Here is a 25,156-nt window from a genome sequence, read left to right as displayed (position 1 = left end):
GGGTGCGTACCGGGATGACACACAAACCCACGTGTCAATATGATACACCGTATCCGCCTGCACGCGTTAGTAAAGAACCTCCAGCCGGGCCAAACGAGCCTGTTCCATCTGAGACCCTTCTCAGAGAGGGTCGATACCTGCCCGTCTGCCCGCCTGCAGCACGCGGCGGGTGACCTTGAAAACCTCTGCGACGCTTCCATATCACGCCAGCGGGCCGGAATCAACGCTGGTTTACACCCCTGTCTGCTGCTCATTTCACTTTCGCTCTGCGCCGGTTGGGTCGGATGGGAGAGGAACGGGCGACCTAGAAGAAATATAAATGAGGAAGTGGGCTTCTTCTTGCTTCGCAGGAGGGGGAAGTGTCTGCTAGGCATGGATATGAGAGAGGGAGGCCGGGCTGGCAGATGTGGGCCAATGTTTCTACTCCGGTGCCTCCGTTGAGGAAACTAGACAGACTTTCAGACTTGAGACAGGTTTATTATCTTTTCATAAGGTCCTGTGAAGCCACTTCTCTGCACACCCACACACACACAACAGTTTTTCAGTCCCCCCCTCCCTACTTTGTTCCCATAGTCGGTCCCCTTTCACCACACAGGCCTTGTGCCTTGCCGTTTGGGATCGGCGTCTTTCTCTGCTCCCCTCAGGCCTTCAGGACGGAGCAAGGTGTGGTGCTTGCACACTTGCAATCCTAGCAACTGTTGCTGGGATACTGCAGAGCGCTGGGAGAGAGTAATTGCTGTGTGGGTGAGTGAGCAGGTGTGTGTGTGTGTGAGCACACAGAAGTAGGCTGGGGTACTGTACATAATTGATAAGGAGGTCTGATCCGTCCCTTTTTGCCTCCTGATGTTTTGGCTTTTCCAGTCGGCGCTGGCAACGGGAGGAAGCAGGCTGTACCAGAGGAATTCATTTCAAATGTCTCTCTACATCACACCTGGCATCTGAAACCACATAGGTGATCTTATCTTTCATTTAATAAGATTTAAAAAAATAAAACCTACAACTAGGTCAGGGCTGATTTCTTATTATGTGAATCAAATCCGCAGTGAATATCAACGTCTGACATCAGCTCAGATTGAAGTCACTTAAAAGATGCCAAGAGGCGACGGTGTAGCACCATATCATCATCATCATCTGTTAACCAGTCAGATAGGTATACATAAATAAAATGTTTCCCGTTTGTCTCCAGTGACCCACTTCTTTCCCTTAAGTTCTCAAACCAAAGTCACAACATCTAAACTTTTTTTCTTGTGCCACAGGCACTGGTCACCTTTTCCACTGAACTAGATTAGTCTGAAACAACCAAGTTTTACAGCCACACAGATTAAAAATAGTTTGGGAATATGCAGACAGGTACATAGAAGCTACAAACACTCCTTGTGAGCATTGCTGCTTTTACTTCATTCATTTCGCTTTAGTCATTTCTGGCACGCACGCGTTTTCCTTCATCTCATTTCACCTTCTTTCCTCAAAGAAAGAATACAAATAGATCAACTATATTTACAGAATTTTATTTCATTATGTTGCAAACAATGACATCCAGATATATTGATACACAAGTTTAACTGTGCGTGTATGTGTATTTGTGAGTGCATGTGTGTGTTAGAGAGCAGTGAGACCACAGAAAGCAGAATGAAAATCCTGTGTGAAGGAGCCCTCGAAGGGTTAACAAGGCAGAGAGAGTGAGCAAGAGGGCACAGGGCAATTCTCTGGGGCGACATACACACACACACACACACACACACACACAAACCTCATTAGAAGGTGAGCAGACTTTTTCCTCTGTCAAACACACTTTGCTATGGAGGCGTGTGCCTGTGCGCTCAGCAGCTTGGGGATCGTTAAGGTCCTGTGAGTGTCTACTAGAAAGCAAGTTTGTAAAAGAGATGAAGTAGTATGAATGAACACGGTGGACGAGAAGCTTCGCCTCCTCTCTCTCCTCTGAGCATCAGAGCAGAGACGGTGGACAGATTCTCCTGTCGTAATAAACACACACACATTCAAAGTATACACACATGTACACGTGCACTCGCCCACAGAACCTATTGTGAGGTGACTATGGAGCTGCATCCTGCTTCATCTTTTCTTCACCTACCCCTGGACAGCTTCCGCTCATTCTTTCTTATATGCTTTCTTTCCTCACACCTTCTCCATCACCATCCATGGTGTCTCAGAACACCACAATGTAAGCAATGGAGTAGAATAAAACAGAAAAAGCTAAACCCCCTCATAGCGGGTTGCCATTGGTTCTTGTGCACTGTCAGTTTACTGGAATCCGCCTGCACCAGCACACAAGGACATTTAGCCTCTGACCCCACAAGAACAGGGTGCAAGGTCGGCAAATTTAAACAGTATACAACTTTTTTTGTTTGTTTGAATCACCATGCAAGGAATACTTCTCGTCTTCTGAGTGTGTTTATGTGTCAGAGATTGCGTGACATTTATTAAGCGAACCCTACATCCAGAATAATTTACATAAAAGGACAATAGTCATCTTAATAGGGCTGGACCGATGTAGGAGGGGGGGGGGGGGGTAACGGACAGTGGACGGGGAGAAGGTGAAGCGCCATGGTCCACTCTGGTTTGGAGTGCGAGACGTAAGGACCGAAGGAAGAGAGGGGGGGGGGGTCTAAGGGCTGCTTCAGGGCTTGGGGAGGGGGAAAGGTGGGAGGGGCGGGGCAGGACAGGGCAAGAGGTGGGGGAGCAGTCTCAGCGGCACTCCCAGACTTTGACTGTCTGATCGACACTGCCCGTCACCACGTAGGGAGCAGTCTTGTGGAAATCTGCAACAGAGGTAAACATTTGTTCAGGGATGCTGAAGATAAACTCTGGTTAATGGGGGATGTTTTTTTTAAATCCCACTCGTCACCGCGTCTTACCCAGAGAGGTAACGAAGTGTTCGTGGGCACACAACGTCTTCATGCAGCGTTTGTTCTTGTAGTCCCAGATCCGAAGGGTTTTATCGTCGGCACAGCTCACTATGAATCTCCCTCCGGGGTGAACCAACACGCCGCGCACCCAGTTGTCGTGTCCCACCTGAAGAGAGCAGGCGTTTAGACCCCACTCTCACCCCACTGCTGAGCACAAAAAACACGAGACAGTGCCAGAGGTCAGACCCACTCACCAGAGTCATGAGGCAGATGCCGATGCTGACGTCCCACATCTTAATCGTTTTATCTCTCGATCCGGAGAGGAGGAAGGGGCCAGGTTTACCACTCTTCTTGGTCTGCAAAACAGGGAGACATGGACAAAACAGAAACAGATAAGAGATGCCTGCCTGTATACTGGGCTAAGAACATGTATGCAGGTATGTAAATGTCCTTTAAAAAAAAAAAAAAAAAGACAATATTTGGGGGATGAAACTTAATTATTAGCTTGATAATCTTCATAAAAGCCTCAATGGCTTTGCTGAAAAAGGCCCTTTTCCATAATGCCACAGTTGTATTTGATAAAAGTGCATACATGTCTTATGATGCTCTCAGTACTTGCTATGTGACCCCCCCCCCCCCCCCCTCCAGCTGTACCAAATGTACACAAACATCCTCTGTAGGTGAATATTAGATCCTGCAGCAGCTGCACATACCTCGGAGCCTGTGGCCTCCAGGATGGTGGGGTGAGCACTGTCAGGGGCCCAGGCGATACACTCTACCACATGTTCATGCTCCCGTAACTCAGCTTTGCACTCCTTGGAGGCGACCACCCAGACACGCACTGTCTGGTCGTTGGAGCAGCTCGCAAGCAACGAGCCGTCCTGGTTGGGACGCACCATCCTTACCCATTCCCTGTGGCCTGTGAACGTCTTCACACAGTACCTGTAGATGTGAATGGGACAAGTTCAATCGGGAGCTGCAATGAACATTCATTGCATTATTACTGGGGAACAAATTAAGACCATGGAAAAGAAGATGGAAAATAGAATGACAGGAATCTCAGTCTGTATCGGAGCTTGTGGCAGTGAGAGCTGAAGCTCTGTCCAGCTAACTCACCCAGTGGCCACCTCCCACATCTTCATGGTCTTGTCTCTTGAGGCGGACACTATGTGGTCCCCATTTGGCATGATTGCTACAGACGACACATTGTGGTCGTGGCCTGGAAGACACGGTCAAGAGTTTAGTCATGCAAAGGGTCAGAGTTATGTTGATACTTGAAATCTATCAAATAAAAAAGGCAAATAAATCTAGTAGTTAAGAAATTGTAATATTTCAAAATCAAATTGCACAAAGAAAAACATTGTGCATCGGTATCATTGAGAACACTTTCACAGTTGCTCCTGTTATTTATTTCTGTAATATTTCTTACCATGCATTGTTCGGATGCACTCAAACCCCTGAAAGTCCCAGAGTTTGATGCTCATGTCAGCTGAACATGAAGCCAGCAACTTCCCCGTCTGGTCAAAGGAGATGTCCTGCACAGAATCCGTGTGGCCCTTCAGGGTCCGCTCAAAGTCCCCGGCCTCATAGTCCCACACCTAAACACAGGGGTATCAGAGATGTTTATCCCACCTAAAAATCATATGTGACCATGACATTACTGATTTGGGTCACTTTATTAAGTCTAGGCAAAAAAAACTATTGACATAATTGAATGTCACGTTCCATATCATCTCACAGGAATTCAGTGATTGGTCACGTTTCCGTGGTTTCAAGAATCAGACCATAAATGTTTTGCCGTTTAATTCAACAGGCAGAATGGAATGCACGTCTCATCATGCGTTTTGGCATTAAAGACGTGCAGGTTAAACTGTTTAAACAGTGCATGCTTCAGAATATCAATTCAGCTAAAATCATGTTATATATATTAATCAAACAGTCTGCTGACACCGTTAAGTGAGTAAATAAAAAAGCAAAGACTAAGGACGAGTTTAAACCGAAAGCTCTGACAACACGAGCATCAACGATTAGTGACAAAGCAGAAAACAGAAAGTTATCCCATGCACACATGAAAAAATAAGAATTAGCTAAGATTCATAACGCAACAGGGATATTGCAGTGAATCCAGGGGGGTGGGCATCTTAGTGAGTTACCATGGCGCACTCCCGCACGCGCACACGCACACGCGCACACGCACACGCGCACACACACACGCACACACCTTGATGGTCGCATCCTCGGAGGCTGTGACCATGACGGAGAAGACTGGGTGGAATATGACACGCGTGACTGGAGCGCGGTGCCCGCTCAGGGCGTATCTCTCTGGGGGGCGGGGGATCCACTCCTTGGGGTCCCTCTTCTGACCCACAGGTCCGCCGTGTGTCATCTCCTCCTTTGCCTCATTCAACTTTGATTCCAGCTCCATCACCTGCGGCAGAATGGTGACGAGGAGAAAAAGGGAGTCAGGAGGACTACTTTATGTTGTCCCTCTAGTAGTGAAGATTTAAAAAAAAGGTTTTTTGTTTTAAGGTAGGTTTACAGCATGTTTTAAAAACATCAGGCAAATTTAAAATATACTGAGCACACAAACATTACTGACCTTCTTTTGTAATCGGATGACCGAGGTCCATTTCTTTTCCAAAAGGCCCGCATACTTTTTATCTACCTCCTCATTCTATGGATGGAGAAAAGGAAGACACTGAGAAAGGGATCCATATTCTTCGAATGGACAGAATGGTATTGTCCTTTATAGATTTTTGTGCACCCATCTCTCCTCACCATATCCAACTCAGCCTCTTTTTTGAAGGTGGAATAGGCCTCTTCGTATCCATTGGAACGGAGATAGTCGGCTATAGCTCGGTTTCTATAAATTAAAAAAAAAAAAAAGTGTTAACTTGACGTCAATCACAGATTTGATCCTCAGAGATGCTCGCATGTAGCTTCTAAAGTGGTCTGTATCAGTGCCATTACATTTCTTGAAGTACAAAACCGTGCTAAATGAATTCATTTTATCCAATAAAGGGATGGGGTCATGTTAAACATTAGCTCCACCTGTGCAACACAGTAAAAGACACATGGGATTAAAGTTTCACAGTTCCACCTTAAATGTTAACATATTTGTGTAAGTGCCACGAGAAACTACAATTCTTCAGTGATGAACACAGAACACAAGGATTGAATCACTGGTTTCTTTTGTTTTAGGTTTCTATGGAAACCAGTCACAAAGAGGGAGAACCGATTATTGACAAGGTAAGGATAGGGAAACCCCCAACACATGGAAACACACCCTTAAATACAAAGTACAGACTCACACGACGACTTACGAATTAAGGAATACAAAGAAGAGAGGCAGCGCTTTCACGAGAAGAAGGGCGAATAATTCATGAGTAACTGCTAAATTTAGGCTGCAGCTTCAGGGCCATTTTGAACGGCTTAGAAATAGAACCCTGATAAGACTGTCGGTCTGAACTGTGGGCCATCACTGGCAGACGGACTTTGCCAAAGTTATTGCAATCAAATCATTTTTTATAAAATCCTCTTCACAATCCAGACATACTTGACCAAAAAGTTGCACCATGACGATAATATAAAACACCTTCTGTATTGTGCTCCGTGTGGCCTGGGTGTTAATGAAATGGGGAGCTGTATGAATCCACCAGGCACACGGCTGCGTTCCTCCTCCTGCCCCCATCCCCCTCACAGGGTTTGCCCCCCTGTCATGTGCCTTATGAAATATTCACTGAGCAGCTACCAAATGAAGCACCTCGGAGCGCACATCTCTTCACATTTCCTCAATGAATACAGATTCTCGTAAAGGTAGAACACCTGCATCAACCTCCACCGGATTATTCCCCCTAGACAGCTTAACATATTCCAGTGTGCTCCGTCTGACATACATCTGGGCTTGTGGGAACACCTGGAAGTCTGGCTAAAAAGACGCACAGGCCTCTTTGTTACTCTTGTGTTTACTTGTAACGAGCAAATATTTATATCCAGGCACTCACAGTTCATCTCTTTGTCTCTGTGACAGCACCATGTTGGCTGCTGTGCTCTCCCTCTTGGGGGAGGTGAGGGTGAGGTGATGTTCTGGGGGGGGGGGGGGGGGGTCTGGCTGGGGAAGCGCGCGGCGGTCGGATCCCTCGGTGATGCTCTTCCTTCGGAGGCGGTGAAGAGAGTGCACGCGAAGAGGGAGTTGAACTGGAGGTGCTGCTGTCAATCAACTGTTGAGCGGAGGCTCCACGAGTTTTCAGCGGCCACAATCTTGATCAACAATCAGTCGTGCCCATCACCTGATGAGGAGAGAAGGGAGAGGGAAACTTTAAAAAAAACAACAACATACATATTTCAGGATTGAAAGAGTACATATGAGTGACAGCTAAATGTACGACTCTCTTACAAGACAACTCCTCAAAATACAAATAAATCACATTTCAACAAGGCTCGGCTGAATTAATTACAGAGGCAACTTCAGGGCGGGTGGGGGGGTGACATATTCGCTCACATGTCGGTGAGGAACTGCCGTGCTTTTCAGTTCTAGACTTTTTTTGGAGAGTGTTTCAATGGTTGGGGAAACACTGGGAAGTGAGGAAAAGCATTTTAGAGGCTCGTTCACACCAGAGACTTCAATGACTTGACAAACCTCTGGCCGTTGCATTAGCAAAGGATCGTCAGGGAATGACTGATTCCTTACACTCATGTGGGACAACATTTCCGATGAAAGATTTAAAGATTTAAAAAACCCACTCAGTGATTGTGAAGCTGAGGAGACCATTTACCTGCTGAGCGTCCACCTGGGGCAGCAGCAGAACTAAGCTGCTTAGTGGCTAGACCAGACAACCTAGAGTGTCTGCGTGTGCGTTTCCAAGTAATAGAGACCACACGTCCTCCATACAGCTGACCGTGCATGCAAAGAAGGACCGGGACGGTGGCTAACAGGATTAACCCCCGACACAGAGAGGGGACCTTGACAGTAAGCCGTCCTTGTCTAAATTAATGTCTGGTGCCTCGTTCTTGTGAGTCTCACCGTCTGCTGCCAGTTGCCAGTTTCTATGCTTTTTGCGTACATTTCTATTTCCTAGATGAGCAGACAGCTTCAGTGGCAGCACTACTGCAGACACAGGCCTTTACCCAGGGACACGTATGATGTGTCCTAGAAAGAACTCTGTCCTGCCTCCAAACATGAGATGTGAGCTGACGAGACTAAGCTAATGACTTTAGCCAAACAGCATTCTCAGCGTTGCTCAAAAATAGCCAGTCGACTAAACTGACTAACCTCCAAACTGTTACGTAAACAGAGACAATTGTGTGCTTGTGCACCTGTCTGAGACGGCTGAGCAACTGTACGCGAGAGAAAGGTTTTAAAGGAAAACATAAACTGAGCCAGCGACAGTATGAGGCCTGGTTGCAGACAGAGAGAAGGTAAAACTGCATTGAAAGACAAATGAGGTTATCGAAGCTCAAGAACACAGTGAGAACATGATCCGAGTCATAAATGAAGAAGTGTTCAAGGGCCCGTCGGCGTATCGATAAGTAATAAAGTAGGGAGGAATTTCTTACAACTGGTGTGATCATATAAAACAAATTCAACGTAATAATACGATTGCGTTAAAAAATTACACATATTCTGCCAAAAGAGAAGACAGTAAAAGGTTTGCAGTTTTATTATAAAATGTACTTTGTATTTGCACATTGCTTGTCATCAACTACTGGTGATAAACATATTTGTCATCGGACTTGGACCTCAAGATAAGTTTTATTATTTCAGTATTACTGCTAGTATGAAGATTAGGTGGTCGGGAGTTTGGCTTTTTTAAAGATAGTTGAAAATAATTGCTTTCAACCATCTTGAAAGTATAATGAACTATAATAATAAACTATTTTGAACTAAATGCCTACTTAAGTAATTAATGAATTAAGATGAGAGCTTCTAAACTGTGAGGATTTGCTATTTTTCTTTTACTATGTACTTTTCTGACATTTTAAAAGCTTACTCAAAAACAGGATTTTTTTTATTAACATAAAGAATTGTCAGTAGTTTGATCCCTAAAACCGTAATTTGGGGAAAATAACATGACAAATCTGTTCAATTTAACATTACAACAGATAACAGGCCCACGGTCAAAGAACCACCCCAATAATTAGTCTCACGGTCTCGATCCCGACGAGAGTCCTTTATCAATGGGGAGTCCCATTCGATACTTTAATGTACCGGAAATCTGTCACACTGAAACAACAACATAGCCTTCTATATTCAGCTCGCCAGATACATCATGAACTACCTGACGGGAATACGGAACGGTCCGGCTATTAGGAAAGTTACACAATATAAAGTTAACAACATTATTGATAATATGATGTTGCCAAGTAGGATTAGACCTTGAGTAGGCAATACAAATGCATTTAGGATAATAGCATCAGCTAAAGAGAAGAAACATTGCTGTTGGAGTTGTTGTGATCTACAGAAACACTTGTGGATGTACAATACTGTTACAGAGAGATGCAGAGCTTGCAGAGAACACACAAAGTCAACGGCAGAAAAGTTTAATTTTGACGCTTTGACATCAAAATCTAAATAGCATCAAGATGAACAGCAGTTAATTGATTACATCAGTAGGACTATTGTATAATGTCCAATGTCCAATGCAAATTTAATCAGATCAAACATAGCATCAGCAGAAAAACAATAGTAAATGACCCGAATCCCAATTAGGTGTAAATGTCAAGTACACGCGTCTTTGTAGTGGCGACCAACTGCGTGAACAGCAGGACGACCACTGGGGAAACTGTAGCGGTCATTAGGAGATGGAGCAGCCTCACGGCCTTCTGTATTTACTCATAACTGGACTGCACTTTTATAGAACTGTCCTCAAAGCTTTTTCACACATCATGTCATCAATCAGCCATTGATGAGCCATTAATAGACCAATGACAGGAGATACTATGCGAGGTCTCACCTGTGCAACAGAATGTTCTACTCATTCATACGAAGCAGGGACAACAATAATGATAATGGTGGGAGCCGAATAGGACGAGAGGAGGATTTGACTACATCTGGGCTCTCGATGATCATGTTTTTTGATCATGACTGTGGTTTGTGAAAACAGCCCTTTAAATTAAAAAAAGAAAATAACTTCCAGAAACCAAATCCTCAAATTGGAGAAGTAGGAGGCAGAGAAAACATCAAATTGGAGAAGTTGGAAGTACAGAACGGTCATTCTCACTTGTTTATAGACTTTGGAACTCAAATAAAAAGATTAAGAATTACTTTCCTTTCAATTGACAAGTATTTGCTATTTCAATGTTGTTTCTAAAAGCAGGTGTGATTAGCATTAGCGAACCACTTTGAATTACTGAGTAACCAATGTTTATCCAAGTAAAGAATAAGGCAATAAAACTAGTGACCTGCATACATTCTGGTGGAATATCCAGCTGCAGTCATCCTGTATCAGCTGTGGTACAACGCCCCTCCTTATGGGTGACCTTCAGGCCAAACAAGTTCCTGCTTACAAAACTGAACCACACCGCAATGTTTGATTACATATCAAACTTCAGGTCGATTCATGTTTTCACTGTAACTGGCAGCCCACCCGACCGTTACGTTTATATTAATCTCTGCAGTCTCTCTATAGACGGATTTCTTGCAATACCAGTCTCCTTGGCTACAATACATTTTTTTAAACACACCTTACTCAACCTTTATCTAAATGTTATCAATGCCAACAGTCCAATATAAAAATGTGACAAGCCTGATGGAATAACATGACGTCAAAACATATACATTCGATTTTCCACTTATTTAAAAAAAAGTTAAACAATTTTAAACAGATAATGAGAGTACATAAAATATATATTTGAACTCTGAAAAGTTCATAACCTTTTCCACAGTTAATGCCATGCACAAGCAGCTACTGGACTATTACTAAAAGGCATTCATTTGGTATTAAACCCACCTCATCAGACAGCTATAGACATCTCGTTTAAATCTGCACAGCTTTGTTGATTATCAGTATTCCTGGTCCCCTTTCAAGTCTCCACCCTGATTGGGGTTACTCAACCATAAGGACGTTGCCTTACAGTTAACTGTAAAAACACTCAAATTGGCGAAAGGCTGCTTTAATATTTTTCAGAGATCTGCAACGTTACTCGGTTGAAAATGTGGCCCGTGTGACGTCTTTCCAGGCTTCCATGGCCACAAGGGCAAAGTTGCAGCAATGGCTCAGCAACGCCCTTTCCAGCTAACGTTAGCTTAGCACGAAAACGTAGACGCTGACTGGTACTGTCAGTTTGAGCAGACTAGATTTATACCACACAGCCACTACACAAAACACACACAAAGGGCGTTGGTCTATGACAACAAGGGGCTAAGGAACACAGCCCTATGTATGAAAAACAAACAGTTGTTCGTTACAATTAAAAAGGGAAATGTCATATTTAACAGGTTTGATAATATGGCTATTAGCTAGATGTTATTCCCCGGTAACGTTACAACACTGGTTTTACGTTGTTATTCATACCAACGCGGAGGTGTCCGCAACAACTTCTAGAATAAAAACACTCAGCGTTTGACTTGAGCATTTTCTAGCAAAATCCACAGCAAACATTTATTTGCACAGGGCAATATAAAAATACGGCAGCAAACTGACAGCACCTACGTTAGCTTAGCCGGCTATCGCACCACGTTAGCTCATCCCCAAAGAACTTCCAGAAATAGACGTCGCTGCGTTAGCCGAACGCTCAGCTAGGTGTCACAACAAGTGTCTCGGTACAAATCCCACATCGATCTGTATACGCAGAAGTAGTTTGGATATGACCAACATGTTCAATGTAGTGGATTAATATCGCCGTCAGATTATCTTGACGTTCTGTTTTCAAATCGATGCTCTTGCGAATGCCAACTTTGCACCTTAGCTTAGCCCAGCTAGCGGCCTCTCCGCCATTTTGCGATCGGAACGGGAAAGCGCAGGGACCGCGGTTCTTCGTCAAATATAACCAGTCTCTCCAAGTGGCAAAAACAAAAATGTAGACGTGCGTAGATAAACAACAACCTACCCTTTGACAAACGGTCATTCTCATATCCCAATGACAGGCCTAACCATGCGACTGGAATCCCCGGTTTTGCTGCGATACTGTGACTTTTCACATCACCCGGCACAGACGGTCAGATTTTTCTCCTCCTTGGTACCACCGCATTAGCTCGGCCCCGGCTAACGGTCGCGGTTGGATATCGGCCGCGCGCACGTTAAATTGAGCGGAGGCGCGCAGCGTGCACCTCTCTGGTTCTTGTTGTGGAAAAATACATCGTAAATTAGTTTTACAAGATGTTTTTATTGTGACGTACAGCGACGTTTTAATTTGAGCAAATGCACGTTTCTCACGGAGATCAGCCGCAGAGGGACAGTTTGTTGGGAAGATGTCACTCTTTTCAGACTAATCGTTAATCTCTTATGATGGGGAATATTGGAATAACTTCTTAGGAAACGGAAAAAACCTTCCAAACTTTTAAAATACTATATGGATACATTAGCAATTGTAATTATTTGTATTGAAAGAGCAGTTATTTGAGTTTAAATCTCAAATTGATTTCTCTAATCGCTAATTAGTCTGTAATTTCAGGCCAGTAGATCAACTCAACAATATTTGAACTTTTAATAACAATACATTCAAAGTGTAATGCTCTACATTCCAGTTTAGGCAGCTATTAATGTACCGTTAAAATGTCTTCTTCTATTAAAATAAAGACATAAGATACTCAGATGTTTATTTCTCTACAGTCTTTCGGTTATCAATAAAAACAACATGAATTAAACAATAACTCGAAACACATCCGAAACAATTGAGTTGAATCTTAGGATATCATGTTGTGAGAAGTGTCCACGGCACTATTGTGAAGCCCAGTGGACACACAGGGGACTACAAGGGGGGGGGCACATTGTTAAGAAAACTACTGTGCTTCTTTATTCATCTAGCAGTATGATTAGATTTAGTGTGGAGCTTATATTCATTTATCTGATAAAAAGGAAAATAGTTGACATATGTTATTATGTGTTATTAATACATGGATTGCACATATTTTAAGAGCTTGTGACTTAAGGCTCTTCGCTCCTCCACAGACAACGACAGAACAACTGCTCCTTCGAAGGGAGCCTACTTCATCTGTTCATGGCTTGGATTTGTTGCAGGAGTTGGACTGATACACAGACGCTCTATTGTAACCATTTCTTCGGTCCGTAGTTCCAGGGTTGTTGTCTGTGGTTCTTACGTCTTTTTCCAGCTCTCCCACTGAACTTTTTCCATTCCTTTCACTTCCGTCCTCAGGTCTGCACGTTCTTTTGCACTACAAAGAAGGACAAAGTGGGTGAGGTGAACATTACTAACAAAAAATGTAGTAGTTATTTTTTGATTTCATAAAAGGGACTTACAGCGCTCATCTGAGGGTAACGACAATGATTCCACATGCCAGGTTGAGCTGCTGAAGGATCGTATTAAAGCTTGGTGTGGGAACCTAGAGGGAAATACGGATGCAATAAATGTACACACAACCAGATATACTTGCATGCATGTATGCGTTAGTGTGCTTCAAAGCCGTACAAACCTTTGGAGGTGAAATACCGGCAGGTGTGTTACTGTCAATGTGGTTGATGACTTTCTGATGAGTGAGGCTCTTCAGGTACTTTGAGCTTTCCTTCGCACTGTCATGGTTCTCCCCCACCTGAATGCGTCCATGAATGAAGTCACTTCGTGAAAAATATGAGTACGCAACATAAATATGACAGATACCATGGCATTCCAGGCTTTTGACGCATACCTGGCTCTTATATATCGAGAAGGCCTCTTCCTCGTGTTGCAGAGCCAATCGAAACTCTCCTTTGCTCTCGTACACGGTGGCAAGCAGATGATGGCTGCACCGAGAACAGACAGAGACGGGCAGGGAAGTAGTGAAAACTTTAAAGCAACAAAACAGAGGAAGCTGTCTTACCTTTGTGCACGTTTCAGGGATGTGGCACCGTGGTATTTTGCAGTTGACATTAGGGCATTCTGTAGGAACTTCAGGGAAAACCCATCCTCCCTGAGGCCATGAAGCACTAGACCCAGCATACTCTAATCAAGTGGAGAAAAAAAAGGAACATCAACATTAAGCCTCAGAGTTTTCTCGTTATCTGACAAAGGCTCACCATTTCCTGAAAACCAAGACACTTGGTTCAGGTCCCACTTACATCCAGCAGGGCGACTTGTGGATGGTCTTCTCCCGTCACAAGCAGGGTGAGGTACCGAGCGCGATACAGCAGCTGAAGGGAGGTCGAATGCCGGCCACCAGCAAAGCAGTACAGGGCCAGGTGAGTCTGAATCACACGTAGCAGAATGCTGCCTCGTGAACTTGCGTTTGGAATATGACATTAAAAGAACAACAGGGTTAACGTGTTACGATCCAACAATTTGTGGATGAATGTAAAGAGGAACTCACATAGTCTTGTATGGTCTGTGGGTGGTCAATACCTCGTGTCCTCTCACTACTCATGACAGCCTTTTCCTGATGGCTGAGAGCCTTCGTGGAGAAATGAGGGAAGCAATGCTTTACGAAAGCTCACGAATGAATGAAGGGTGGAACCACGTTATAGGTGAAAGCTCATCGTAGACATGAATCGCAGTGCATATTTACATCCGCATACTCCCCCATCATGTAGCAGATCCGTCCCAGGAGACGAAAGCAGCTGCACACGTCCTCATGCAGGACACCGCATACGCTGCTGAACAGAGTCAGGGCCTGGCTGATCAATCCATGGCCTTCTTTGAGAAGACCTAAAAGCGAAAAAATAAAACGCTACTAAAAAACATGAAGTACACCAAACCTTGAGATTTGGCCGTCTGACAAAATGTAAGTAGTAACGTTTTTTTAAAATATTTTTTCTCTCATATTATAGGTGTTTACCAACTTTGCTATCAAGGCTCACACCACTAAGATGTAAAGTGTGATGTTAAGTGTACCGCTTGCATCAAAAACATGACCCCTTGACGTCATTTTATGATGTCTTTAGCCAAGTGTGTCCACTATGCTTCCCAAAATGTAAACATTAACACTGTATTTGAATGTTTTTAGTGCCTGTGTCTTTCACCCTGCTGTACCGCCACCTGTGCGTGTTGCACAAGCCGCGTGGCGTCTGTTGCTGTGGCTTTGAGATGTTTGACCACAGGGAAGATGTTGACAACGTCTTCTTTTGCAAAGACCGGCCTGTGACGAGAGTCGAACACGTACTCCCTCAGCTGCACCTGAATACAGAGAAAAAATGTCCCATTTTAGCTGCAAGTCAACACTGAGGTGATTTCATTTTTGTATGCACACACAGTAGCGTCATTTAAGCCCTTAACGTACATTAGCACACTGGTCGATTGAGCATCAAATATCAGCAGACATTTCTAGTGGTGTGGACAAGAAAATGTATAAATATCATTTGGGCATCTGCAGTAGATTCAACAATTAGCAGCATAATTGGCCCGAGTTTTCAATCAGAAGTGAACTTCAGAGAAGATTTTTTTTAACTTCTCTCAGCTTCTTCTCTTTTGCTTCACTACCATCTATTCAAGCACCATTTATGATTGTTAAGGATACAAAAGGTGTAAATTCAACAACAATTAGTGCAGCTTTAGGATGAGGGACACCAGGCAAAAACATTTTGTTTCCTGTGCAGGTCAGTTGATATTTTGTATTATTTGTCTCGCATAATAAATTGCAAAGAAAACCTCCAAAACATGTTTAGGTGTTTTTTGTCCATTTGTGTCAGTAGGTTTCTCCTGGAACTAACTTTGTTAATGAGTTAATAAGTTAGCATTACGGAATACCTTTTTTGCATATTTGAAAATAATCTATAATCACCTAAGGACGTTTTATGGTGATGATCATTGTTTATATATATTTTTATCATATTCACCTGGCGTGCCTCCCTCTAAGACGGAGAGAATCTGTTTAGTTTGAGCTGTAAATGTGTGGTGAAGAGGCGCGGGGCAGATGTCTGACCTGGATGCCGGTCTTGATGGCAATCTCTCTCAGTAGTGAGATCCTCTGAAGGCTGTGCTTTTGTATCACTTCATCTATACTTTCACTGGACAGACAGAGGATGGCGAGGTAAAATGCTGTTGCACATTTCCAACCACACCCACCCGCTGACACACACACACACACACACACACACACACACACCTGTCTATCGTGTAGTGGTAATACTCTCCAGCCTCGGTCCTGATTCGGCCCCACAGTTCACTGGGGGTCAGTCTGGCCCACACGCTGTCCGCCAACAAGGCGACTCGACTCCCGTTGCTCCGGCGCCGTCGGCTCCTGCGGCGAGAGAGCAGCTCATCCGAGCAGGAGTCGGTGGCGTAGGAGGAGGAGCTCAGGAGGCAGTTTAAGAAGTGACTGACAGCAGCAGAGAAAGCTGCAGGTTCCACGTTCTGGGAGAAATATGTGGATTTTAGAGAATATAGAATGGATATCAAAATATCATCTTATTATTGTACTGTAAAAATATTTGGAGCGCTGCACCTGTAGATACGTCCTGAAGATGTGTTTTGCACTTCTGGTGATGACTTCGCTGATGGATATTCTCTGTGAGGGAACAATTTATCTGTTATGTGATCAAGGGGATTTTAGCATCCTGACAGACAGTTGTCATTGTTTCTGAGTGCTTCTTTAATTTTCTATTAAAAAATTATTTATATTCCATATTACAAAGAAAACAATCAGAAAGAGCTTTAGCCAAGGAGCAAGAACTTTAGAAATCAAATCTTTGATTTGAAGTAAGCTGCTATGATGACTTCACATGTAGGTTTTAATGGTAGGAACAGCCGTAGCAGATACCTGGATGTGGTCGAGTCTCCCTGTATCCTCCACCTTGTCCAGCTCCCTCAGTAGGGTGCCCAGGTATCGCACGTTCACACCCCGCTCATGTAGCGCTGCGGTCAGGGTCCCTCCATCCATCGGCACTGCAGAGTAGTCGAGACAGTCGCTCAGCTGCCACACGCACACAACGCACACGGGAAGAGCAGTAGGAATTTTAGATATTGCAGTAGACTTCATGCACGCTATACATCTGAAGGTTACAAACAGAACTTACCACCGCTGGGATCTGATTGGACAGGAGAAAAGCAGCTACGTCCCACAACAACCGCCTCTGCCTCCGAACCTCCTCGACACACTCAGAGGGGAAACGAACACCTACAGCAAAGACACGTAGTTCAATCTGATTTATTAAAAACATCGTTTTTCGTACTTGTGAGTGTGTGTGTGCGCCCACAAGTGTGTTTGATACCTGGAGAGAAAACATCAGGGTTGAAGCGGATGTCGAAGCAAGAGTCACTCACTGATCCGACGGCCTCGCAAGCTTCCATAATCAGATTTCCTCTCCGAAATTCTATAAAATAAACACATTATTCATCGACAGACAGGCAAAAATTGTATTTGATGTCTTACTTATGTAAAATTAGGAAAATCATTCAATGAAAAGTACTAAATATTTGTTTAACAACTATATACTCATTATTAAAAGCAAAATTCACCCATATCAGCACCGAGTGTGGCGTTATTTCTCGGCTCACTGACTAGGTTTTCGCTCCGCTCTACTGCTTCTTCTTCTGTTTGGATGGACATCATCTTGACATAATCTTTATACCTGCAATATAAAAATCAAGATTTAAAAGGAACTAGATGCTTCATTTCCAAATATCAGCTCAGCCAGTTTGATCTCCTCTTCCTCACCTGTGCTGGACGAAGGCCTCGATCAGCTCTGGTCTCAGGCTGGCCAGGCTGTGACGGTGTCGCCGTGGGTAACCAGAGATCTGGCACTCCTTCGGCACCTCCTTCCTCTCCTCTGTCTCTTGGAACTGGAAGTTGGGGTCAGGGGGGAAGGTCCGGAGGAGGTCCAAGATGTAAGGTCTTCCGTCATTACCCAGGATGCCTTTGGTCTCGATGCCAGAGCAAAGCTCCACTGGGATGTTGTTGTGGTCGAGCACCTGGTGACGTTGGATTCTTAGCGGCTTACTGGTCTTATCCAGAAGCTCCAGCAACCTGGAGTGAGGAAAGTTGTCTAAACGTCCGCTATTTTACTATATTCTTATTACAATTATTTTTTGTGAGTATTTGTGTTACCTGCGATGAGTAAACACGTTTTTCCCGTAGTCATTGGAGCCGTAGACAACACTCTGCTCCTGATTTTTCTCTAGTATTCCGGGAACGATGGTCTGAGCGATTACACGGACGCCCCGATAATCTACCACGGCCGTCCCGAGCGTGTAAAGACCTTCTACGTCTACAGATGCGTAAGCCTGCAGCAGAGCAGAGAACATGAGTATTTCTTTTTCGATCGTAAACACCTCAAGGGATTAAAAATGTATTTCTTTGTTTTATGCATTTGTTATTGAAAATATATTTGCATGTTAAATACTATATAAATAAAAGAAAATATATGCACCTTGCAGTTAAACAAACATATTAAACTGTGGCCTTTAATATTCGATTTAATGTAGGATACAATTATCAAAATAAATTGAACATTCAGGGTACCCCATTTAAAAGGATCTTTAAGGATTAAAAGGTCCACTGCAGTTATGGTGGTTCAATAGAAGGAATTGACTTGGCAACCCTCATAAAATCTTCAGCAGCCCACCTGTGGGTTGTGACCCGGTGCTTAGAAGTGAATAGATTAGAATAACTGTGTATTTGGAAGTGAAAATATAAGAAGCGCAGTTGCACAGGATACATCTTTTTTTGTTGACTGGTGAATACTGTTTTCCTCATGAAAATCCATGTAATCGTATCCTTACCGAACCGCTGAATGCAATACTCTGCTTCCTGGAACAAATGTAATTCTAAATGAGACGGATTAGACAATAAATGCCTCCCAATCGCATTACAACTCATGCAGGACCTACCTGTGCTCCCCTCAGGTCACAAATGGCAGCAGCGTGAGCCGCAGTGTTGCCCCCTAGTGGGCTGTAGTGCTCAGATATGTCGAAACCAAGGCTGAAGAACAGGTTGTTCCAAATGAACATCTGCATGTGAGGCGCCTCCTCGGGGTTTAGCGGCATGACGCTACCGTCGATCACAGCTACAGCACCTTGCGTTGCAGCGGCAACAAAGTCGCGGTTTGTCTGGAAGGAGGGATTCATAATTGGGTGAATATTTTCTCTGCCTCGAAAACAAAAGGGTCACATAATCTCATCCTGGAGCAGGAAGGAATAACCCCAAAAGGATTTTATTAAAACACAATGTAGAGGAAGTTAAGGGGGGAAAATATCTCTTAAACATCTGTATGCTTGGTTACTGCTTCAGACGTGATCACAAGTCGGCTTCTCTAGCCATTAATCAGAGGGAAAGGCGGTACTTAGAAACATGTGGCCTCACCCTGAACACGCTCCTCTCTCTGTGCAGACGCTTCTGAAGGGAGTTTCTAGCGAGTTCCCTGCATGCCTGCAGCTCCTCATTCCAGTCCCGACTCTTGGGTCATAAAAACACAACACCTACAACTTCAGCATCACCATCGATACCCCTTCGCCTCAGCGTCTCCATGAAACCTGTACTTGCATGCATGCAAATGTTATGTCGGCCACCTGCCCAGCTGTGTGCTCGTCCTGGCCCATGCGACTGGTGTGTGTCTCCTCCGCTCTGACGCAGTCATGGGTGTGGTCTCCATGACGGGCGATCCAGGTGAACACCTGAAAAGGTGCTGCGATCCGCTCATAAGGGTGTTGCTGGACTCTGATTCACAACAAGTGACAGCGGGAAAATACATCAGTAGTAGTGCTGGTATGAAAGTGAGGGTTTCTGCCTTATTCAACTGACGTTACTTCAACCTCAGCCCACTAATACTGTATCTCCATCCACAACTATTAATATTAAACACCCTGCATGTCACTTGATCTTGTTTTAGCATGCAGGTACAGCTCACCTCTTTTTCTGCAGGGCGCTGAAGGTTTTCCTGAAGGCAGGGCTGACTTGACTCAGCAGCTCAACTAGAGAGTGGCAGAGGATTTTGGGTAGTGCAGGTTTAGGGTTGAAGTTGAAGGAAGTAGACCTGGAGCAGTCAGAGCATAGCCCAAGTTGAATCCAGGTGACAATGTTATTTGTGAATCATGGAAGAAATACAACACGAGAGCGAGACCGAGAGTCTACAGCCATGCAAGTGACTCTGTGAGGGCGTGCTTTAGCAGCTCGAGCTAAAGGCTAGCATTGTTCATCCTCACTAAGACAATGCTAACACGCTGACATTGAGCAGTCAAGCAAGTTATGGACAATTTGTCACATTGACTTGCTGATTGCGCTAGATGAGAAATGAGGCGCTCACCAAAAAGATTACATGTCATCACGACATGAACTTTGTCATACGTAGTCTGGAAACCATCAATGTCTGTAGAAAATCTTGATCGATAAGATATTTTCCTCAGGATAAGAGAAGACTTTGACCTGCCATGACCTGCTAGCAAGGCTACAAACTTACATTTTCACAGCTTAGAAAACAAATGTCAGTTCAACACTCACTGGTTGAGGTAGAAGCCACGTGTAGAGGATGTGATGTTGAGTTCCTTGTCCTCCATAGTCAGGACATTGAGGTACATTAAGTCCCCGTGCATCTTCCTGTTTCCTGGAGGAGGGTTCCAGCTGCTCATGGTCAGAACCCGCAGGCACGGCAATGGCTGTAATGATATTTTTATAAAGTCCACCTGTTGCTTCACTACACATTCCACTGCATGTTACATAGCTAACCATTTTGATGGTTGTTACAAGGGTTGCGATGAAATGTCTCACCTTCCAGTCGTTGCTGAGTGGCTGCAGCGGAGTCAGTGGTCGGTCCTTACATCCCGGGAGGATGTGTTCTGGAGGGCTGAGGCCCGCAGACTCCTTTTCAAAGGCTCGCCTACTCCCAACATTGTCACAGTCTGCAGGGGTGTATATGATGGTGAAACGTTATATTTAATAATTGCAGGCGGAGAACCTCAGGCCAAACCTTAAGCGAGGCGTTAATAAGAGAGTAATAATATATATAAGACCTTTGTCTCCCCTGGTGTAAAAGGTGAGGTAAGAGAGTGAGCTGCAGTTCACTCCGTTGTATGCATCTGCTGGGTTGAGGCTCCTCAGAAGGTCACGAACATGTCTGAGATGAAGACGAGCGTCCCGCACGGTGTAGGGATCTGCAACAAGAGCGGAGAATATGCTTGCAAAGCGTTTGATTCAATCTTGCACAAGATGAAAGGGGAGAAAAAAAAATCATTGCCGTGTTCCATTTCTAGGAAAAATATGAGAAAATCAGTGCACAAACATGTATTGAAAATATAAGACAAAGGGTGCAGTATAAAATGGCTTAATTAAACTAAATTAAAGTTAAAAAAACAATGGTGGCGTTGTTGTGTAAGTCACAGACAACGCTGTAACCCTTCCTTGATAAATTGAGTTGGTCTTTTTCATCATGTTTCCGTAGCCTGAGTAGCGGTGGCGGTTTTGGGACATATTGATACAGCCTCTCTCGGATGAGAGGTCAACATTCCTATTAAAAAGGATCTCCCTGTGACGACATGTTTACACATCCACAACGAAGTCAAATGCCCACAACGTTTCCCTCCAAAGGGAAAGACACACACACAAAAAGGATGAGGCAGTTACCCTCCACCACTTTGACCAGCGCTGCGTCCTGCATGCCCTGAACGCAGCGCAGCTCCGCCAGGCCGTCGAGTGCGACGCCTCCCAGCTGGAGGGAGAAGCACGTGCAATGGCAGCTGATCTCGTGATCCATCAGCACCTGGTGCAGCTCGGCCACCAACATCTGGCCTGACACCTGAGAACGGAAGAGGGTTGGATTGGTGTGATTCAGAAAAACGTGAATATACACATCTTTAAGAAAATGTTTCTTTAAAAGGAAAAGGAGGTGACGGAGGTGAACAGAACCTGTAGCTCAAAACTTTCTTTCCCAAGAGGTTGAATTCGGAGAGTAAAGTTTGCCTCTTGGAGAGCGATGGTTTCCCTGATGCGGAGTTTGGTTTCATCAGCTTCACACTGAATCCCATCATGCTCGGGGCTTTCTGTTGGCAACAGAAGAGACAAAATAACGCAATAGCAGATATTACCAAATGAGAATTTGAAAAAAGAAAAGTGAATTTTCCTTCCCTTAAATTAAAAAGTAAAAATAGCTGTGATGTATTTTTCCCTTTCCACCCTCTATTTTTTTGTCATTTCAATATCCAATTTATTTTTTCTTATTAACATTTAATCATGGCCGATTATACTGACTAAGCTATAATAATAGCAAATAAGCCTTTGGCAATTTTCTCTTTTAATTTGGAATTCAGAGTAAAACGATCCTCTTTGCAGAGCGGCAGAATGTTAGAACACCACAGTGCTTGAAACAAAAACAAACTGACGTGTAAATGAAAACTGAGGCTCACAATCCAATAAAACCACTCACCCTGAACATGTGGTGCTGCCACGAACCGCCTGTCGACTAGAAACCGGGTCTGCTTTGTCTCCTCGTCCTCATCCTCGAGTGGCGGAGCGCTCTTATTGCCGCCACGGGGCTCTGCGTTCAGATCTGACTGTTCTTCTGGCTCGCCGGCCGGCTTTGTGTTTCTTTTGGGGGGATTGACACTCCGGTCCTTCACCGCCGTCGGCTGCCCCGACTGTTCATTAGCCAGACAGCTCTGTGGAGTCAGGTCCAAGCTCTCCACAACTTCAGTGCTGATGGTGCTGCTCAGCTGTTTTTGTTCAGCTTCCTCGGCTATATCTCTGAAGGCCAGTTGGTTTCTCTCAAAAACGTCCACATCAGCCCAGATTCCACAGTCTGTCCTTTTGTCTTGTTCCTCCAAGAGCACCACCACCTGTCTCAATATTCCATGTTCTTGCACAACCACCTCTTTCAAAGTTCCAGTAGATCTTAGAGTGTTTACTTCTCTATCCACATACTCTGTCTGAGTCTGCACCCCCATGCCAATCCGTGTCTCCACTTCGGTCTGTGTCTGAACCTCCGAAAAGCCCTTGTTCCTCCACCTGTTGGTCCACTCTTGTCCTTCGTCTCTTGGCTCACCCACCCTCACTCCCTCCTCCTCCTCAGACACCAGCAGACACACCATCGGCTCCACCAGAGTCAGATCCCCTCCCGGGTTGCTGCTTAGAATGATGTCAGGAAACAGGAAGTGCTCTGGTTCCAAGGCGGGGTTTTTCCCGCCGGGGGAGACGGTCGACAGATCGTCCTCCAAGTCGTCCTCCGAGTCGTCCTCCGAGTCGTCCGGCATGCCGGGCGACTCACATTCGCTCTCTTCGCTGGATAGCAGGGGGGATCTTTCCGCCTCACCCCAGGCTGGAGCATCCTTGCTCTTAAAGTATTTTGACAGTGCGTGACAGCACTGGACTACGTTCCCCATGGTGCCTCTGTGCAAGAAACAGCAATACGAGAGTGCAGGTGGCCTATGAGAGAAGAAGTAACAATGAGCAGCGTTATCAGAAAAACAATTCAAACTTAATTGAAAGGGGGTTTATTCAGGCATCTTCAGACAGCGTTTCTACCAGTTATAATGTAGGTTTTTCTCAATGTAAAATTTCTGATTTCTTTTTAAAGGCTGTCTCACTGTCACACGTGTGTGTCTGTTTGTGTGGCACGTGTAAACAGCTAAGAGCCTAATACAACAGCTGCTGACAGGGAGATTATCTCCCTGCAGTGGTGTCACCTTACAGAGGAAAGGACTGAAAACCTTCGAGACTAAATCTCATCAGATGGACCCTGCAAGGAAGAATGTTGGATGTATGGGAATCCTGCAACACAGATGACTTTCCCAGTATACTACAATGATTTGCCTCCCTGGAAGCGTCCCTATCACAGCAACAGCAGAATATTCTAAATATACCGCATTTGTATGTATTGGATCCTCACGGGTAGCGGGTGAAGCAGAAAGAATGCGCATGTACCCTGAGACAAAAGAAGAACAACACAACATTCAAAATGATGTGCAATCAATCATGAACCCTACCAGCACGTGAAGAGAGAGAGAGGGAGAGAGAGACCGCTGGTCTGTCTCATCTTACCCACACTCCTCTGCTGTTCCTTCAGCTGCCATCAGACAGAGCTGAGTTGCCAGTCTTTCCTCCCCAGCAGCAGGCTCCCCTTGCTTCAAAACCACGTCACACAAACCGGGTGTCGTGTGTGTGTTTGTGTGTGTGAGAGAAAGAGTGTGTGTCTTCCCTTCATGGGTGGCGAGGAGGTGAGAGGGAGCATGAAGGCCCTCTTCTCACACGCACTTCCACACACTTGGTGGCCAACTCATTGAAGGCCAGAAGAGGGCGACAGTTCCGCCGTTGTTGACGTCACTTCCGGTTTCTCTAACCGGCCCCTGCACTCTCTATCGAACTTGAATGTGAGCACGTACAAGAGGCGCATAAATAGCCGCGCGGTATCGGGGCTGTCAGGCCCCCTTATTTTAGAAAACGCTTTATCGAAGTCGCAACGGAGCAAACGTTTCCCCCCCAAAAAACTCACCTTCCGGCAAACAGGCCTCCGGTGTCTCTTCTTCGTTGCTCTTAACGCGTGTTCAGGCATCAGCGCTCGGGAGCAGCTCTGCGGTTGTCATGGCAACGCTGCAGCAAGAATATTTACATTCTGAGCACGATCTGCAAGACAACTGTGGGAACAGAATGGGACAAGTCACAGCAAGATTATCAATAGATACATTAATTGAAAATAGTACTTGACCAAATAACAGTACTCCCTCAAATGATTTGCATTTTAAGTGAACTTCAATTGGATGCTTTAAATTGTGACTTAGGAACGCAGAAGTGGCTACTAAGATGCAGTGGTTCATTTGTGCATGGTGATCTATGTCCTTGAGCTCAGTACATTAACTGAATGAATCTTGTTTGAAGCATGGGTGTTTTCACATGGTTGTCCAAACTATTGAATTTGTGTGTGTGTGTTTTTTTAATCTTCTAATTATTAAAACTCACCTTAGTTTTCATTTAACTGCATCGACAAGAAGTGATGATTGGGGGCAAATACCGGCCAAAAGAAAACGAATATGGATTGTGTGAAAGTTATTTCCCTCTGTTTCTTTAACAAAACACACAGATCGGGCTACATTTTTGTATCACTATTAGGGTTTGGTTGTACTGCCACCCAGTGTAAGATTTGACATAAAAGCATATGAGCAGCACACTGTTCAGATCCAGAAGTGAGCTGTGAACGGTTCAGATAGGAATATACTGATATTTAATACTGGAGGTATTGTGCAGATTATTATCCTGATTAGTAGATAAATTGTTTGACCTGTGA

At 44.6% G+C, this 25,156-nt stretch overlaps 2 protein-coding genes across 7 annotated transcripts; both read right to left on the bottom strand.

Moving 5' to 3' along the window:
- Window positions 1-1,492: 1,492 nt before the first annotated feature.
- On the bottom strand, window positions 1,493-12,243 carry LOC120821788 (lissencephaly-1 homolog A). The gene is made up of 11 exons (XM_040180808.2): window positions 11,916-12,243; window positions 6,872-7,156; window positions 5,646-5,730; window positions 5,467-5,541; window positions 5,089-5,295; window positions 4,297-4,465; window positions 3,984-4,086; window positions 3,581-3,809; window positions 3,122-3,223; window positions 2,877-3,033; window positions 1,493-2,780 (listed from the first exon to the last, which is right to left on the bottom strand). Exons 2-11 carry the CDS (start codon window positions 6,901-6,903, stop codon window positions 2,707-2,709), a joined length of 1,233 nt encoding a protein of 410 aa, XP_040036742.1. The 5' UTR covers window positions 6,904-7,156; window positions 11,916-12,243; the 3' UTR covers window positions 1,493-2,706.
- Window positions 12,244-12,499: 256 nt separating this feature from the next.
- Window positions 12,500-24,468, bottom strand: LOC120821746 (clustered mitochondria protein homolog). 6 transcript variants are annotated; one of them, XM_078105261.1, is made up of 29 exons: window positions 24,368-24,468; window positions 22,307-23,301; window positions 21,790-21,923; window positions 21,508-21,679; window positions 20,898-21,038; window positions 20,656-20,786; window positions 20,389-20,543; window positions 19,799-19,924; window positions 19,461-19,608; window positions 19,255-19,347; window positions 18,783-19,001; window positions 18,001-18,176; window positions 17,611-17,919; window positions 17,412-17,524; window positions 17,165-17,266; window positions 16,970-17,070; window positions 16,714-16,866; window positions 16,399-16,461; window positions 16,060-16,307; window positions 15,877-15,961; window positions 14,978-15,131; window positions 14,524-14,663; window positions 14,329-14,409; window positions 14,081-14,206; window positions 13,843-13,964; window positions 13,672-13,765; window positions 13,459-13,575; window positions 13,286-13,368; window positions 12,500-13,200 (listed from the first exon to the last, which is right to left on the bottom strand). In XM_078105261.1, the coding sequence occupies exons 2-28, from the start codon at window positions 23,256-23,258 to the stop codon at window positions 13,291-13,293; spliced, it is 4,533 nt and encodes a 1,510-aa protein (XP_077961387.1). In that variant the 5' UTR covers window positions 23,259-23,301; window positions 24,368-24,468; the 3' UTR covers window positions 12,500-13,200; window positions 13,286-13,290. The 6 variants fall into 6 exon arrangements, with proteins under 6 accessions (XP_077961387.1, XP_077961389.1, XP_040036639.2 ...); XM_078105263.1 differs by having other exon boundaries at window positions 17,424-17,524; XM_040180705.2 differs by having other exon boundaries at window positions 23,862-24,384.
- Window positions 24,469-25,156: the final 688 nt, after the last annotated feature.

This window comes from Gasterosteus aculeatus, chromosome 7 (assembly GCF_964276395.1).
Source record: "Gasterosteus aculeatus chromosome 7, fGasAcu3.hap1.1, whole genome shotgun sequence".
Lineage (NCBI taxonomy): Eukaryota > Metazoa > Chordata > Actinopteri > Perciformes > Gasterosteidae > Gasterosteus > Gasterosteus aculeatus.
This window is presented reverse-complemented; position numbering and strand designations above follow the sequence as displayed.

Excerpts from the sequence above, each read along its gene's own strand:
- LOC120821746 (XM_040180705.2), bottom strand. The coding sequence starts at position 23,911 with ATGAGACAGACCAGCGGTCTCTCTCTCCCTCTCTCTCTCTTCACGTGC. Across the intron at positions 21,924-22,306 it reads GGCAGCACCACATGTTCAGG|AAAGCCCCGAGCATGATGGG; the intron begins GTGAGTGGTTTT and ends TGTTGCCAACAG. Across the intron at positions 21,680-21,789 it reads AAGAAAGTTTTGAGCTACAG|GTGTCAGGCCAGATGTTGGT; the intron begins GTTCTGTTCACC and ends TTCCGTTCTCAG.
- LOC120821788 (XM_040180808.2), bottom strand. The coding sequence starts at position 6,903 with ATGGTGCTGTCACAGAGACAAAGAGATGAACT. Across the intron at positions 5,296-5,466 it reads TCATCCGATTACAAAAGAAG|GTGATGGAGCTGGAATCAAA; the intron begins GTCAGTAATGTT and ends ATTCTGCCGCAG. Across the intron at positions 4,466-5,088 it reads CCGAGGATGCGACCATCAAG|GTGTGGGACTATGAGGCCGG; the intron begins GTGTGTGCGTGT and ends CCCTGTGTTTAG.